The 17770-nt window shown below is 40.3% G+C and overlaps 1 protein-coding gene across 3 annotated transcripts in view; it reads right to left on the bottom strand.

Moving 5' to 3' along the window:
• LOC124777974 (CBY1-interacting BAR domain-containing protein 1) overlaps positions 1 to 17770 on the bottom strand; it is a 195720-nt gene that overhangs the window by 112129 nt on the left and 65821 nt on the right. For all 3 annotated transcript variants that reach the window (XM_047253536.1, XM_047253538.1, XM_047253537.1), the window contains exon 3: positions 16475 to 16603. In XM_047253536.1, coding sequence (XP_047109492.1) covers positions 16475 to 16603 — 129 coding nt within the window. The remainder of the gene's footprint in view (positions 1 to 16474; positions 16604 to 17770) is intronic.

The following is a 17770-nucleotide window of genomic DNA, read 5'->3' as shown; positions in this document are numbered from 1 at the left end:
TCATTGATCTTATCCAGAAGTATTATGAAACTCCCTTAGCTGATGAATCCAAGCCAGCCACCATCTTTTGCACCAATTGGAACCTCTTTGAATTTAATAGGTTTCCATTCAGGTTGTCCACTGGAGCAGTGGTCCTATCAAGGTTACTTGATTCAGTGCTAGGCGATCTTAAGTTCAAATGTTTCTACAAGTATTTAGACAATCTTGTTATTTATAGTCCCAATTCTAATGATAACGTTCAGCACTTGCATTTGGTTTTGGGAACACTGTGAAGCTGACTAATGTCACTCTAGCTCAAAGGAAGATTTCCTTTCTTGGACATTTGGTTTCAGCAGGCAGTGTAAGAATAGATCAGTCAAGGAACTGGTCCATTTATAGCTTTCGTCCTCCCAAAACTAAGAAAGGGGTGGCACTGTTCATTGGGATGACCAGCTTTTTCCAGAAATTCAAAAGCAGGTTTGCCAAATTAGCACCTCCTCTGAATATTTTGTGCAAGAAAGAAAAATCCTTTATGTGGATGGACAGTCAGCAAGCTGCCTTTGACTCTCTTAAGATTGCCTTAAATAATGATCCCGTTTGGCAGCACCTGATTTCAACTAGCCCTTTGCCATTCAGACAGACGCCTACAACACTGGGGTGGCAGCTCTTCAGGAGCAAGGTGAGCCAAGGCCATTGGTCTACAATTCCCAACGTTTACCAGTGTCAGAGAGAAAATATTCTGCTTATGAATTGGAGGCGCCTGTTGCTCTTTTTTCCTTCAAGGGATTTAAATACTACTTGGAACATTGAAAGTTTATTCTAGAGACAGATAATCAGGCTGTCAGCTGGGTTCCGGCCCGTCCTCATAAAACTGGATGCATTGAGTGATGGGCAGTCAGGATTTGTGCCTTTCAGTTCAATGTGTGCCATGTAAAAGGGTGTGATAACACTGTAGCTGATGCCCTGAGTCACTTGTTTGAGGAGCAAGAGTGCTCTCCAGGTACTGCTAACCTGGTGGAACAGCACGTTAATTTTGTTCTTACTGATATTCCTGCATTATTTGGTGATTTGGTTGCGCGTTAGGAAGAGGACCCTCAGCTAGGGCCTTTCAGGAGTAAGTTAGCGTCTTGCCAGTTGGTCCCCGTGTACGAGCTGAGGAGAAACATCTTGTGTTGTAGGGCTAGTCAGGGGCAGGAGGCAAAGATTTGCCTTCTGGCCATGTTGATTCCAGTGGTTTTTAAGTACTGTCATTGTTCAGCATCAAGAGGCCACCTGGGTCTTCATAAAAGAGTCCATAAAATCCAGGAATCCCTTACCTAGCCTACATTGTATTGAGATATTAGAAGGATTGTTGCTCAGTATCAGGACTGCCAGATGGCCAAACCTAATGCTGATGGGCAAAGGGGGCTACTTCAATATACTCAAGCCGAGATGCCCATGCAACACCTTTTATCGAATAAGTCAGTCCTCTGCTTCATACCCAGGGTGTGTATTGACATATTTTTGTCATTGTTGCTGGGTTTACCAGGTTTAGCTGGTTGTTGCATAGCAGGGGTTTAACAGCTGCACAAAGTATGAGCCATTTGAGTACAATTTTTGCTTGGTTTGGTCACTCCAGGGTTGTAGTTAGGAATAACGCTCCTGCTTTTACTTCTACAGAGTGTCCTAATTTTTATTTCTGCTCCGGGGTTAAACATGTCACAACTACGCCCTACTATCTCCACCCATAATTTGCAGAACAGATCTACATCTACATCTGCACCTGCATAGATATTATGCATACCACCATACAGTACATGGTGGAGGGTACTGTGTACCACTATTAGTCATTTCCTTTTCTGTTCCACTTGCAAATAAAGCGAGCGGAAGAACGACTGTCTATACACCTCTGTATGAGCCCTAATATCTCAAATCTTCTCTTAGTGGTCCTCACGTGTAATGTATATTGGCGGCAGTAGAATCACCCAGCAATCAGCTTCAAATGCCGGTCCACTAAATTTTCTCAATAGTGTTTCACATGGAAAAGAAATAAGAACTTTGAGGTTCACCAATGACATTGTAATTCTGTCAGAGAGAGCAAAGGATCTGGAAGAGCAGCTGAACGGAATGGACAATGTCTTGAAAGGAGGATATAAGATGAACATCAACAAAAGCAAGACAATGGAATGTAGTCAAATTAAATCGGGTGCTGCTCAGGGAATTAGATTAGGAAATGAGACGCTTAAAGTAGTAAATACATTTTGCTATTTAAGGAGCAAAATAACTGATGATGATCGAAGTAGAGAAGATATAAAATGTAGACTGGCAATGGCAAGGAAAATGTTTCTGAAGAAGAGAAATTTGTTAACATTGAGTATAGATTTAAATGTCAGGAAATTGTATCTGAAAGTATTTGTATGGAGTGTAGCCATGTATGGAAGTGAAACATGGATGATAAATAGCTTGGACAAGAAGAGAATAGAAGCTTTTGAAATGTGGTGCTACAGAAGAATGCAGGAAGTATTGAATAGGATTGGGGAGAAGAGAAGTTTGTGGCACAACTTGACTAGAAGAAGGGATCAGTTGGTAGGACATGTTCTGAGGCATCAAGGGATCACCAATTTAGTATTGGAGGGCAGTGTGGAGGGTAAAAATCGTAGAGGGAGACCAAGAGATGAATACCTCCACTCAGTACTTTGTGCTGGGTACAAGCTAGGTAAGAGACCAATGCCATAGAATACTCTTTGTAAAATCGAACTGGCATTCAATCTGGACCTTGTGATCTATTTGCTTTCAAATATTTCAATTGTTTCTCATTCCAGGGATGCTTATTACTATGTCGTCCGATGATCAAATGACATATTTTTTTATACAATTCTCCTGATTTCTTGAACGTGAAACTTAAAACTTTGGCTTCCGTTTTGCTCTATTAACCTTCGCTTGTCATTTGTGCGTTCAATTTTGAAGCGAGAGTGCAACAGCCTTTGCTTCTCCAGTACCCTCCGAATTTTGTTATTAAACCATGATGGGTCTCCACTATCTTTTATCCATTTACTAGCCACAATCTGCTTAAACTTTGTCCATAATTCCTCTACATGTATCTTATTGGAACTAAGTGATGCCAGTTCACTACCTAAGTGCAATTGTAATAACTGCTTATTTGCTCTATCTAGCAGAAACCCTCTCCTTTCTTGACTGATTTATTAAGTTTCGTAATCATAGTTGCAGTAATGACATCATGATCACTAATCCCTGTTGTATACTGATATTGTCAATAAGGATTGGATTGTTTTGGGGAAGAGACCAAACAGCGAGGTCATCGGTCTCATCAGATTAGGGAAGGACGGGGAAGGAAGTTGGCTGTGCCCTTTCAAAGGAATCATCCCAGCATTTGCCTGGAGCGATTTAGGGAAATCATGGAAAACCTAAATCTGGATGGCCGGACGTGGGATTGAACCGTCGTCCTCCCGAATGCGAGTCCAGTGTGCTAACCACTGTGCTATCTCGCTTGGTAATGTCAATAAGATCCAGCTTATTTGTAACAACAAGGTCTAAGATGTTTCCACTGTGTGTGGGCTGCCGAACTAGCTGCTCAAGACAGTTTTTCAGAAAACATGTTCAAAAGTATTTCGCATGAATGTCAGTCTGTACCCCTTGCAATGAATCCATAGACATCCCATTCTATACTCGGTAGGTTAAAGTCATCTTCAACTAGTATTGCATGATCTGCATATTTATGCACTATTGTTCATAGACTTTCTTTGAATGACTCTAGAACTGTCACAGCACAATTGGGTGGCTGGTAAAAACATCCAATAATTAACTTGGTTTCACCTGCACATTTATACATGACCAGATGACTTCACTGTCAGACTCAACTTCGACATCAAAAACGAAAATATTTTTGTCAACTGCAATGACTCACCTCCTTCTATGGCTTCTAACCTTTCTTTCTGATATAATGACTCACTAACTATCTCAGAGCTTTCCACTTTGGGTTTCAGCCAGCTCTTGGTCCCAAGAATAATTTGAGTGTGAGAACTTTTCTGGAGGCCAGTAAATTCGGGAAACGTATTATGAATACTTCAACAGTTTACTGATAAAATTGCGAGAGTTGAAGTGCCTTGCCTTCCCTTGCTGCATATCACCCTGGCAAGTGTTCATCAGTGCTCCTCAAACTACTACCTAGCCTAAAAAACCCTCATGAGCACTGCACAAGTACTCTGCAACCTGAGTAGCTGCTTCCTTTGTGTAGTGCACCCCTTACCTATCAAGGAGAGTCCTACAAATCCCCATAATGATGCAGGTCTACAAATCTGCAGCCAAGACCATCACAGAGATGACAAAGTCTTTGGTTGAGACCCTCCACTTGGCTACAAACCAAAGGACCCCGAACAACTCTCGGAATGATGCTGCAAATTGCAACCTCTGCTTGCTTCCTGCACATGAGGCCAGCAGTCTTCACCACCAGTCTTGGTGCCCATGTGACCCACAACTTGCAAATGACTGCACCCTGCACACTCAATAGCCACAGGCAAGGCCACCTTTACATCCTGGACGAGGCTCCCCAACAGACATACTGAGTGCACATTGGCTTTCTTTCCAGCCCTGAATGCTATCTGCCTAATGGGCTCCAAAACGTGCCTAACATTGGAGCTTTGAGTAACTAGTAAACCCGTCCCCCCTGTGCCTGGTCGAACGTGCTGAAGGAGTGGCCACCTGTCCACTAACAGGGTGAATGGGAGAGCCAGGTGACAAGACTCCACATTGGCCCACTGCCTCAAGTGACACAAACGCTTTACCACCTGGCACTCACCCAGCCTTGGGGGCAGATCCACAGCATCGGTTGACTAGGAGGTGCCTCAGAAGCAGAGCCCATGGGAAAAACAAGCAACCCTTGAGGTATCCCATGTGATGCGCCAGATTCTCCGCCACTGCTGCACCCTGAGGCAGTAGCCTGACGGTGACTGACCATAGCCAAAAGCTCTTTCAGCTGTTAACAAACTGTGACCCACTCCTCCTGCAACTGCACACAGCATGCACACATCCTAGCCATCCTAGCAAGGTAAAATGAAGAAGCAAATTATAAAGCAGACAGAATTCTAGATATGCAACTTGCTACTCTCTTGATGTGTCACCAATGAATGCTGATGTGTTAATGGTCTATGTAGCTTGATGTTCAGTGAGCAACTATTGCACTCAAACTGAATGATTTTACACTTACAGAAACGTGAGATTAAACCTCTTAAACAGAAAAACATGCACAATATTTAACAATTATACTATGAGGAAAACACAGAAAAAGGTAATCACTTAACTTGCCACTCTTTAGTTGTACTTGCATATCAGTCGAGAGCTGGAACTTGAAATCCTCACTTAATGCCTTCCACTCTGAGGCTGAAACTAGTTGGGACCATACCTTGCCCTGATCAAGTTTCGCCTTTAATATCACTAGACATGAAACCCATCAGACTATTCCAACTTCGCTTACGTTATCTTATCACCTTAATTCTTCCTTGGCCAAACTGTGGTGCATACAGGATCTGTTGCTTGACAACCCTGCCATTAACTCAATCAAGTATGCATGGCAAAGAGTCAAGGCTGATAATCAGCCCACCCATAGCAGGGAAGCAGTGTGGTGCAACAAGGGGTGTTTGGGACGCATTCAAGTCGGGGATATAGTTTTTGTCAAAAATTTTGGGGGTAGGGACGGTAAAGTTCCTAGTAAGTTGTCTCCTCATTTTCTGGGACTCTATAGAGTGTTGGAAGTTCCCACTCCAGTCACGCTAGGGGCAAAAAGGAAGACAATGTGTAACAACAACTACTGAACATATAATAAATTTTTTCTTCGGATTTTTTGATAAATTAGTATAAGCAATGTTCTGATGTCATTTCTTTTTCTTTTCGTGTTATTATGTTAAAGAAAATGTAAGCAACTTTAGATGTGAATATTAATATTTATGTCAGATTTCAAGCAATGCTATAACAAAATTGAGGTGTAATCCCTGTTGAATCTATTGTAACATGTCTGAAATTGTAATTGTGCGCCTGGTCCATGCGTAGGCAATGTATTAAGATATGTGGAATGTAAAACCTTTGGTGAATACCCTATCTGTAGGGGAGCAGTAAAAGGTGGATGGCAGGCGAGCACGGGAAAATACACACGGGCGCGGCACGGCATAACGGGCTAAGTAAAACTAGTCGGAGTTGGGCATCGGTCTGATGAACACGTACCGGATCGAGGAGGGTATCCTGGAAAAAGTGGTTCCATTGAGCCTCGGATGTGCCGTGTCCGACGACTATACAGCATGGCTATATTCTAATGGCACTGGATTGAATTGGATTACAATGCCAAGAAGAAGCAAAGTGCCGCTACAGCAAAAGCCATAGCTGTGATTGTATGTGTGCTGTGCGTCTCGCCATCTCGCCGCCCGCCAACCGCTGCATCGACTCGCACAGGTTGAATCTTTAGAATTGTATTCGTGTGGACCAGCGTTAATTTGGTTCCTGACAGTTCAATAATAACTTAACTTTTGCCAGAATTGTTCTATCAATGAATTATCCTAATCACTCACCTAGACAGGGTCCTTTCCACATGTTGTGCAATCCGAGTGTCCCGAAATGAAGATTTAAAGTTCATGCTAATAAGAATTAACTGCAGACCTATTTATGCTAGAATGAATTTCAAGGAGTTTTATGGTTAATGAAAATATAAGTAAAGAGCAAAGGTCTGACAGAGTACTAAGATAATTTTGGAATTGACTTAGTAAGGAAGTTTAATTAATTTGAGACAAAAATAATGGTAGTTAAATGAGGAAGTAATTGTACAATAAGAGTAATAATTCATATTTTTTTAAATCTTGAGTAATTAATGTTTCCAATAGTTAATGGTTTCAACATTGTGATCATAACAGTTTCAGGGTCCCCCCCCCCCTTTCACTTTTTTCTTTTCTATTCATTTAAATTCTGAAGTGATTGCACTGATTTGACCAGCAAAGTTAAAGTCAAAATAAAACCTAAATTTATCAGTGTCTTACCATTATTAAAATTAACATTTTATGTGTGTGTGTCAAAAGTGCTATTTCTAGGGTGACCTATGTCCGATTTCAGTCGGATTAATAGGCAAAACGCAGTTCGTAGTAATCATTGTAGTGTAATGTTGTGTGTTTATAGCTTGTTCAAATTAGTACAGAAAGGGAAAATCTTAGTTCAGTAGATTTTGCTGGTTCTAAAATTCACCATATAATACAGTATTACTACGTGTGGTTATGCTTGTACGTACATCCACTTGTACAAGGGAAAAGCTCACTCAATGCCTTATTAGGCTGGCGACCATATTATTAACCATTGGTAGCATCTGCAGTGTCTGTTTATTATCCGTCCTAATGTGTAGTTGCACTTATACTTGCTTGACGTATCATTGTTGTTGCTGACTGGGTATAAGTCCAGTTTTGCTTCCATTTAGGTACACGCGGTCAACATATTTATTAAAATCCTCTCCTATAAGGTGAAGCCCGTCAACTTATCATAGTACAGGCTTTAAAGAGTTAACGTACACCCGAGTGTGGGCGTTACAAATGGAGATGAACTCAGGGTCCATCTGAGTCAAGTCATATGAGGTCATAAATAGTTGAAGGTTTGTAAACCCTCATGCACGGTTTCAGTTTTGTGGGTGGGGAGACTGAGCTGTACCATGTCAATATGTCATGGTACATCTTTCGCATGCCATCTTTGCCTCTAGAGGAGGCAAGACTCCACATTGGCCCACTGCCTCAAGTGACACAAACGCTTTACCACCTGCCACTCACCCAGCTGTGGGGGCAGATCCACAGCATCGGTTGACTAGGAGGTGCCTCAGAAGCAGAGCTCATGGAAAAAATAAGCAACCCTTGAGGTGTCCCATGTGATGCGCCAGATTCTCCGCCACTGCTGCACCCTGAGGCAGTAGCCTGAAGGTGACTGACCATAGCCAAAAGCTCTTTCAGCTGTTCACAAACTGTGACCCACTCCTCCTGCAACTGCACACAGCATGCACACATCCTAGCCATCCTAGTAAAAGTAAGTGCCAGTGTGAGGAGTGAGTCAGTCAGTGGCACAAAGTGGAAGGACTCTTTAGGCATGGTATGTTTTCATTTGAGCCATGTGATTTCTCTGCCTAACAAATGTGCTTTGGTATTCTGGTTAGGGCACATGTCCAAGAATAGGTTTTCATCCTGGCAGCCCCAGAGGACACGAGGGGCCAAAGCTGTTCCTATTACAGAAGTCCATGGTTCCAGCACCTTGGTTAAGCTTTATGGATTTTGGTTTAAGTTATCTCATTTATTGCTATGATTGGCTTTGATGCTTGTTAGTTAACTTGTTAATTCTGGGAGAAAAGGATTTGTGCCATTTTTTTAATATTTAAGATACTGTCTTCTAATGTAATCGAAGTTTCTTTGCCAGCCGTATGTGAACATTCAAATCCTGGTGATTCTTCATTCCACATGGTGCCCCGTGGCTACCGTTATGCCATCAGGCATTGTTTTGAAACTGAATTGCCATTGGTGTGTGAATCTTCTTATCTCCCTGTTGAGATTTTAGTGTGTGTTTAGTAATAAGGCCCCCAACTGTTTCTGCTATTAACACTGGAGGGCTCTTCCCCCCATCAACCATGGACCTTGCCATTGGTGGGGAGGCTTGTGGGCCTCAGCGATACAGATAGCCCTACAGCAGGTGCAACCACAACGGATGGGTATCTGTTGAGAAGCCAGACAAATGTGTGGTCCCTGAAGAGGGGCAGAAGCCTTTTCAGTAGTCGCAGGGGCAACAGTCTGGAAGAATTGACTGACGGCCTTGTAACATCAACCGAAATGGCTTTGCTGTGCTGGTACTGTGAAAGGGTTCTAGGAGAAACTATAACCATAATTTTTCTTGAGGGCATTCAGCTCTACTGTATGGTTAAATGATGATGGCATCTTCTTAGGTAAAATATTTCGGAGGTAAAATAGTCCCCCAAACGAATCCCCGGGCGGGGTCTACTCAGGAGGCTGTCACTATCAGGAGTAACAAAACTGGTGTTCTACGGATCAGAGCATGAAATGTCAGATCCCTTAATTGGGTAGGTAGGTTAGAAAATTTAAAAAGGGAAATGGATAGGTTAAAGTTAAATATAGTGTGAATTAGTGAAGTTTGACGGCAGGAGGACTAGGACTTCAGGTCAGGTGAATACAGGGTTACAAATACAAAATCAAAATGGCTCTGAGCACTATGGGACTTAACATCTGAGGTCATCAGTCCCCTAGAACTTAGAACTACTTAAATCTAACTAACCTAAGGACAGCACACGCATCCATGCCCGAGGCAAGTTTCGACCCTGCGACCGTAGCAGTCGCGCGTTTCCAGACTGAAGCGCCTAGAACCGCTCGGCCACAGTGGCCAGTAAATACAAAATCAAATAGGGGTAATGGAGGAGTAGGTTTAATAATGACTAAAAAACAGAAATGCAGAGAAGGTACTACAAACAGCATAGTGAACACATTATTGTAGCCAAGATAGACACAAAGCCAACACCCATCACAGTAGAACAAGTATACATGCCAACTAGCTCTGCAGCTGATTGAAGAAAAGTATGACGAAATAAAAGAAATTATTCAATAGTTAAGGAAGACAAAAATTTAATAGTCATAGAGGACTGAAATTCACTAGTAGGAAAAAGAAGCAAAATTCATATATGAATACAGACTGGGGAAAGGAATGAAGGAGGAAGCTGCCTGGTAGAATTTTGCACAGATTATGATTTAATTATAGCTAACACTTGGTTTAAGAATCTTCAAGGAAGGTTATCTTGAAAGAAAGCTGTATACACACAAGAGATCTGGAGACACTAGAAGCTTTGAGATTGCTTATATAATGGTTAAACAGAGGTTTGTAACCAGGTTTTAAGTTATAAGACATTCCCAGGGGCAGATGTGGACTCTGACCACAATTTATTGGTTATGAACTGTAGATTAAAATTGAAGAAACTGCAAAAAGACAGGAATTTAAGGAAATGGGACCTGGATAAACTGAAAGAACCAGGGGTTATAGATGGTTGGGGGAGGGGGAAGGGGGCATTAGGGAATGATTGAGAAGAACAGGGGAAAGAAATACTGAACAAGAATGGGCAGCTTTGAGAGATGAAATAGTGAAGGCAACAGAGGAGCAAGTAGGTAAAGACTATGGCTAGTAGAAATCCTTGGGTAATACCAAAGATATTGAATTTAACTGATGAAAGGAGAAAATATAAAAATGCAGTCAATGAAGCAGGTGAAAAGGAATACAAACTTCTCAAAAATGAGATCGACAAGAAGTGAAAAATGGCTAGGCAGGAATGGCTAGATGACAAATACAAGGATTTTGAAGTACATATCAATAGGGGTAAGATAGATGCTGTGCCTACAGGAAAATTAAAGAGACCTTTGGAGAAAAGAGAACCACCTGTATGAATATCAAGAGCTCAGATGGAAAACCAGTCCTAGGCAAAGAAGGGAAAGCAGGAAAGTGGAAGTAGTATATAGAGGGTCTATGCATGGGAAATGTATTTGAGGGTGATATTTAGAAAATGGAAGAGGACATACATGAAGATGAGATGGGAGATATGATACTGCATGAAGAATCTGGCAGGCCACTGAAAATCCAAATCGAAACAAGGCCCCAGGAATAGACAGCATTAAACACTTCCATGTGGTAGGCAAGATGTATGAGACTGGTGAAATACCCTAAGACTTCAAGAAGAATATAATAATTCCAGGCCGATCTCGGGGAAGGTCAGTTTGGATTCCGTAGAAATGTTGGAACACGTGACACAATGCTGACCCTATGACTTACCTTAGAAGATAGGTTAAGGAAATGCAAATCTATGTTTTTAGCATTTGTAGACTTGCAGAAAGCCTTTGACAATGCTGTACAGAAACCAGATGGCAGTTATAATAGACGAGGAGCTGGAAAGGGAAGCAGTGGTCTAGAAGGGAGTGAGACATGATAGTAGCCTATCCCAGATGTTATTCAATCTGTATACTGAGCAAGCAGTCAAGGAAACAAATGAAAAATTTGGATTACAATTTAAAGTCCAGGGAGAAGAAATAAAAGCTTTGAGGTTCGCCAATGACATTGCAACTTTGCCAGAGACAGCAAAGGACTTGGAAGAACAGTTGAAGAGAATGGGCAGTGTCTTGAAAGGAGAATATAGGATGAACATTGACAAAAGTAAAACGAGGATAATGGAATGTACTCGAATTACATCAGATGAGACCGAGGGAATTAGATTAGGAAATGAGACACTTAAAGAAGTACATGAGTTTTGCTATTTGGGCAGCAAAATAAGTGATGATGGCCGAAGTAGAGAGGATATAAAATGTAGACTGGCGATGGTTAGAAAAGTGTTTCTGGAGAAGAGAAATTTCATTAACATCGAGTATAGATTTAAGTATCAGGAAGTCTTTCTTGAAAGTATTAGTATGGAGTGTAGGAAATGAAACACGGACAATAAACAGTTTAGACAAGAAGAGAATAGAAGCTTTTGAAATGTGGTGCTACACAAGAATGCTGAAGATCAATTGGGTAGATCACATAACTAATGAAAAGGTACTGAGAAGAACTGGGGAGAAGAAGAATTTGTGGTACAACTTGAGTAGAAGAAGGGATCAGTTGGTAGGACACATTCTGAGGCCACAAGAGATCACCAATTTAGTACTGGGTCGAAGCATGGAGGGTAAAAATCATAGAAGGAGACCAAGAGATGAATATAGTAAGCAGATTTAGAAGTATACAGGTTCCAGTAGTTACTTGGATATGAAGAGGCTTGCTTGCACAGGATAGGGTAGCATAGATTTAAGTGCCAAATCTTTCGGACTGCAGCATCTATGTTATGTTTAACAGCATTCAAAGAACTATAACCAATAAATCTGCAAGGTGTCAAAAGCTAGGGTGTTCACTTGTTCTTGTGTTCTTACATACAGCAGTTGTTGATCACCAGTGTGGGAAATTTCTCAGGCAGGTGTGTAGATTAGATTTACTTTCATTCCAATTGATCCGTAGTGAGGAGGTCCTCCAGGATGTAGAACATGTCAGAAAAACAACAATACATGACAAATATTTACAACTCAAACAAATAAGCTAATGTACCATTCCACAGGTCCCAAGTGGCATGGTCGTCATTTTTTAATGAACGCTATATGAAAGAATCATTCTGCAAATACTAATGCACTGAATTTAAAACTAAAAAAGTTTTTTATTTATTTATAAAGTAATCAACGTGTAATACAACTACTATAATACTTATTTAAAATGAACACATTACTGAACTGGTGCAGAAGTTAGATTGTACTTATTCACACACACACACACACACACACACACACACACACACTTATTTACAATGAACACATTACGGCACTGAAATTGTGCAGAAGTTATATAATCAGTTGGTTCTACTGAGAAATTCATCAATGGAGTAGAAGGAGTTGGCCAACAATAAATCCTTTAGGATTCTCTTAAACTGAATTTCATTGGTTGTTAAGCTTTTTATGGCTGCTGTAAAGTTATTGAAAATGTGTGTTCCTGAATAATGCAAACCTTTTTGTATAAGATTAAGTGACTTTAAAGCCTTGTGAAGATTATTCTTATTTCTAGTATTGATTCCATGAATTGAGCTGTTTGTTTGAAAAAGTGATATATATTTTAATGACAAATTTCATTAAGAAATAAATATATTGGGAAGCAGTAGTTAGTATCCCTAGTTCCCTAAACAGGCTTCTGCAGGATATTCTTGAGTTCACACCACATACAACTCTTACTGCACGTTTTTGTGCCCAGAAAACTTTAGCTTGGCTTGATGAATTACCCCAAAAAATAATCTCATATGGCATAATGGAATGAAAGCAAGCATAGTATGCCAACTTTTTCATTTTTATATCCCCTATATCTGACACAATTCGCATTGCAAATAGAGATTTGTTAAGACGCTTCAACAGTTCTGTGGTGTGTTCCTCCCAGTTGAATTTATTACCAAGCTGTAATCCCAAGAATTTAACACTGTCCACTTCTTCTACCTGCTTGTCATCATATGTTAGGCATATATTCGTGGGACACCCCTTACAAGTTCTGAACTGCATATAGTGTGTTTTTTCAAAGTTTAGTTACAAAGAATTGGCTAGGAACCAGTGATTAATGTCCACAAATATTTTATTAGCTGACCTTTCTAAGACTACACTTGATTTGCTATTTATTGCAATGTTTGTATCATCGGCAAACAAAACGAACTTGGCTTCTGGTAATGTTACTGATGAAAGGTCTTTGATATATACAAGAAAAAGTAAAGGCCCTAGAATGGAACCTTGTTGGACCCCACATGTAATTAGTTTCCAGTTGGATGGTGCCTTCACTATATTCCATATTGTCTTTATTTTGTTATCTGATATGACTATCTTTTCCTTGTAATATATTTGCTTTGATGACCGTATTACAGTCTTTAATATTTTGCAGTATTTCTTGTAATGTGCTACAGCATCAACATCGGAACTGTTTCGGATTGACAGATACAGCTTTCTTTTTGTTTTACAAGACACCCCTATTTCTTGAGTAATCCATGGCTTCTTTGTAGACTTGGTAAGTTTTGGGGGAAAACAGTGTTCGAATACGGTAAGCACTTTATTAGCAAAAGTGTTATATTTTTCATTCATGCTATGAGCACTGTAAACATCAGTCCAGTGAATGTCTCTGAGGAGTGTCCTAAAATAATCAATTTTTGGCTTATTGATTACCCTCTTGAGGTCAGATTTAACAGATTTTATATCCTGTTCAGTTTTAACATTTAACAGAAGGAACTACATGTCATGGTCTGAGAGGCCATTGACTATTGGTTTTGTAATATAATTTTGTTCATTGGACTTTTCTATAAAGATATTATCAATGGCTGTTTGTGAGCAATTGACTACCCTAGTGGGGAACTTAACAGTGGGGATTAAGTTGAATGATAGTGTTACTAACTCAAATAAGTTCTTATTGGGAGAGTCTTTAAGGAAATCTACATTGAAATCACCAGCAAACACTATTTCTTCGTTTTTGGTTGTTAAATGGGCCAGTACAGCTTCAAGTTGGTTTACGAACAGATTAAAGCTACCGGCAGGTGCTCGATATACACTTAATATTATGAAGGATTTTTTGTGAAACTCTACTTCTGTTGCACATGCTTCCATATGCTGTTCTAGGCAAAATTTATGAATGTCTGTGTTCTTAAATTTATGACACTTCCTGATGAATGTGGCAACTCCTCCTTTCTCCATTTCTGATCTACAAAAGTGAGATGCTAACCTAAACCCTGTAACACTTAAAAGTTCTATACCAGTGGTCACGTGATGTTCAGAGAGGCAGATTATGTCAGCTGGCTTTGAAGACTCTAATTCATCTATGCAGATAATTAATTCATTAATTTTATTTCTCAGTCACTGAATATTTTGATGCAATAAAGATAGCTGACATTTCACATTAACTAAGTTAAAACTGGGTAGAGTTAAAATATCTGCTGACTGTTGAAAATTCTTAACCAATAGCTGTTTATGCTGATGTAATAAGCTAGAATTAAGTTTTTTGGTTTCTTTCTCAAACTGAAGGTTTGTTTCAGGCCTAACCTCTCTTAAAATTTTGTTTCTTTCTGTCCTCGCTACCCTAAAAAGGGTCTTTTCTGAACGCTATAACCACTGGTATTTTATCACTCATGACAGTGCCTCCTGCCTTTAACTTTCCTGCAATTTTCCCAGCCAGTTTACCCTTCCCCTTTGTGTTGAGGTGAAGGCCACACCTAGTATAATCCCACCTATTGAGAGAATCAACAGGAACCACACCAATGCGTGACCCTGCGCCCGACATAAGCAGCCGTTCCAACTCCAAATTAACTCTCTTGACAGAAGAGTTCAAATGAGGTCGGTCATGGCACCCAGGAACAGATACAAGCTCAACACTAGTATGCTTTGATGCTGATGAAATCTTTGCCAGGTCACACTCTATACTGTACCCAGGATCTCTGTCAATACTATTACCTGCCCCACCCACTATAACCACGGTGTCTTCCTTAGTGAAATCTTTGCAAAGTGATCCTAAATCCTCTGTCATCTGCTCCAGACCAGCACTAGGTTTAAAAAAATTGGTGATCTGGTATTCTGATCCTAGTTCATTCTGCACAAGTCGGCCAACATTTCTTCCATGGGAACTACCAAACAACAACACTTTCTTTCTCTTTACTGATTTCCCTACATTCTCACTTTTCAATTTGCTGGTGAAAGTTTGTTGTGCCCTGTCTACACCTGCAACTGCTTGAGGCTCACCAGCTTCTAACTGAAGCAACAGGTCAAATCCATTTTCTACATTCACCACGAAGCTGTCAGACAAAGTTCTAGGCCTGTTCCTCCTGTTGCCTGTTGCCACTTCCCACCTCTCTTTACCCTTTTCCCTCCTTAACCTGTCAAGATCTCCCCTGGCCTTGTCTAACTCAGCCTGAAGGGTGGCAATTTTCCCCTCCTGTTCTAGTATCTTCCTGTCTCTACTACAAATCCTACAAAACCACTGATGAGTCTCATTTACTTTCCCTATTCCCAGGCCACTACAGTCGCCCACATGGAAAAAACCACAGCACCCATCACATCAAAGCCCCACCCTAACAATTCTACGGCAAGTCAAGCACTTTTCACTCATGATAAACGTAATAGTGTATTAAGAATAAGTCAGTTAAGTTACAGATAAACACGAAAATATGGTTCCACAAATTTGGCCTATATGCAACTGTGTGTAAACAAAAAAAACAGCACAAAGTTTCAGAAACAACAACTTAAACTTTACGCTACTTTCTGGAAATGCTAGTGGAATAATGAAGAGGTACGCTAAGTTAAATTGCTGGAGAGAGCAAAGAACAACTAAACGAAATTCTATAGATTTGATGTGGCAAAACGTAAACAGAAAATACGACTGTGTGATCTTTTCGCGTTTTCTGCTATATTACATAAAGAAAAATGAAACCTTTAATGGTACACTTAAAAGGCACACTAATACACCTATTCACCATGTAATAAGGAGTAAACTATATGTTTTCTAATCTAAAATGACTTATCTTCACGAGAACACCAAAACTCGCGCTAGTCACCTGGCTGCAGGGCACAATAACATTTGCATACTGTTTTAACAGAATTGATCCATTTTCTTTGCACAAATACAAGACACTGCAATACAAATACACTTAAGACAGGTACCAAGAACAGGCTGGTCAAAGAGCTCAAAGACAAGGATGTCAAGACACATCACATCCCTTGGTCTCAATTTCGGGTTGTTACATTAACTGTTGCAGGTTGTTGTACCCACAACTTCAGTCGATTTCCACTAACAAAAGAGAGATATCTCTGAACTGTAAGATATCTTATTCCTCAAAAGCATCACTGAATGCATATGTTCTGAGGTCTTAGGCTGAAATGTAATTTTTCTGCAAGTAATTGGGTAAATATATATAACATACCTGTAATCACTTACAAATGATAACGTCTGTGAAAACTCCAGTAGACCATTTTTCATGGATTTGTTGACATTTTCAGACTGTGCATAATTCTGTAGTGACTGCGCTAGATCATCATTTTTATTCCGCACACTGGAACAATAATACACAATTTTAAGTCCCAAATAAGTAACAAATATGTCTTTCCTCCAATTATTTGTAGATCCTTCTACATCCTGACTGTGTGACTCTGTCATTTGTTACAAAAATAGAAGTAAATACTAAACAAACAGCTAATTAAACTGTTCAAGTTTTGCATTACTGTTACAAGTTGTATAGTATGAGTTTTTTAATCATAAACCTGCTTCTCAACACTGTTTTGACCACAGGAAATTGCTATATACAAACACCTGTGTAATGGAAGTAAAAGTAAACCTGTCTTCTTGGTCCAGTACAGTCACATGCTGCAATCATGTCTACAATCATGGACAAGATGGTGCAGCTTATGTGCAGTGCTCAGTTTGTCAGCATGCCTCAAAGTGTCATTTCAAGCTTAGACCAACTGCACATAGTCACTTCGCAGCAGGAATGGTTGACAATTCTGGACATCACCATCCAAAATGGTGTGCACTAAAATGACATCATTTGAATATTCAGTCACTATTATAAGACACTAAAAGGTGAAGATCTGTCTTGTGGTGGTAGTCTGCAATCAAAATCAGCTGACAAATGGTAGCTACAAATTATTGTCTGTATACACCATGAGAGAATGCAACAGCACTGCACATTACCTTTTTGACAGCAACTGGGAGCATTGTGTTGACACAGACAGTATGCAACCATCTCCATCTCCTCTAGGCTTCCACTACAAAGAACAGTACAAACCCCTGTGGTTGGGATGTCTGAAGAAGATACGCATGGGAACACCTGGAATTACTCAGCGACATCCACTTCTCTTTAATAACGAGTGCCAGATCAGTCTTACACCTGTTGATTGTTGTACAAGAGTGTGAAGTCAGTAGGTACCAACACACTTCTTCAGCACACAATCCCATAGGTTCTGCAGGGAAATGGGTCAGTCACGTTTAGGACTGATATTGTGTATAGATATTGGACACCTCCCATCGTTATCTACATTAATTAGAGGGCTGTGCAGTATCAAGGCAGCCCAACAGTCAATATTTTAGTGAAAGCTTTGTCTTTCAAGAAGATAATGCACAAGCACGCCACACTCTCCTTGTGAACACTTTCCTCTGGGAGGCAGGATTCGAATGCTTGGAATAGCCTGCAGTATTTACTGATATGGGCCCGACTGACCAT

This window comes from Schistocerca piceifrons, chromosome 2, assembly GCF_021461385.2.
Source record: "Schistocerca piceifrons isolate TAMUIC-IGC-003096 chromosome 2, iqSchPice1.1, whole genome shotgun sequence".
In the NCBI taxonomy this organism is placed as follows: Eukaryota; Metazoa; Arthropoda; class Insecta; order Orthoptera; family Acrididae; genus Schistocerca; species Schistocerca piceifrons.
This window is presented reverse-complemented; position numbering and strand designations above follow the sequence as displayed.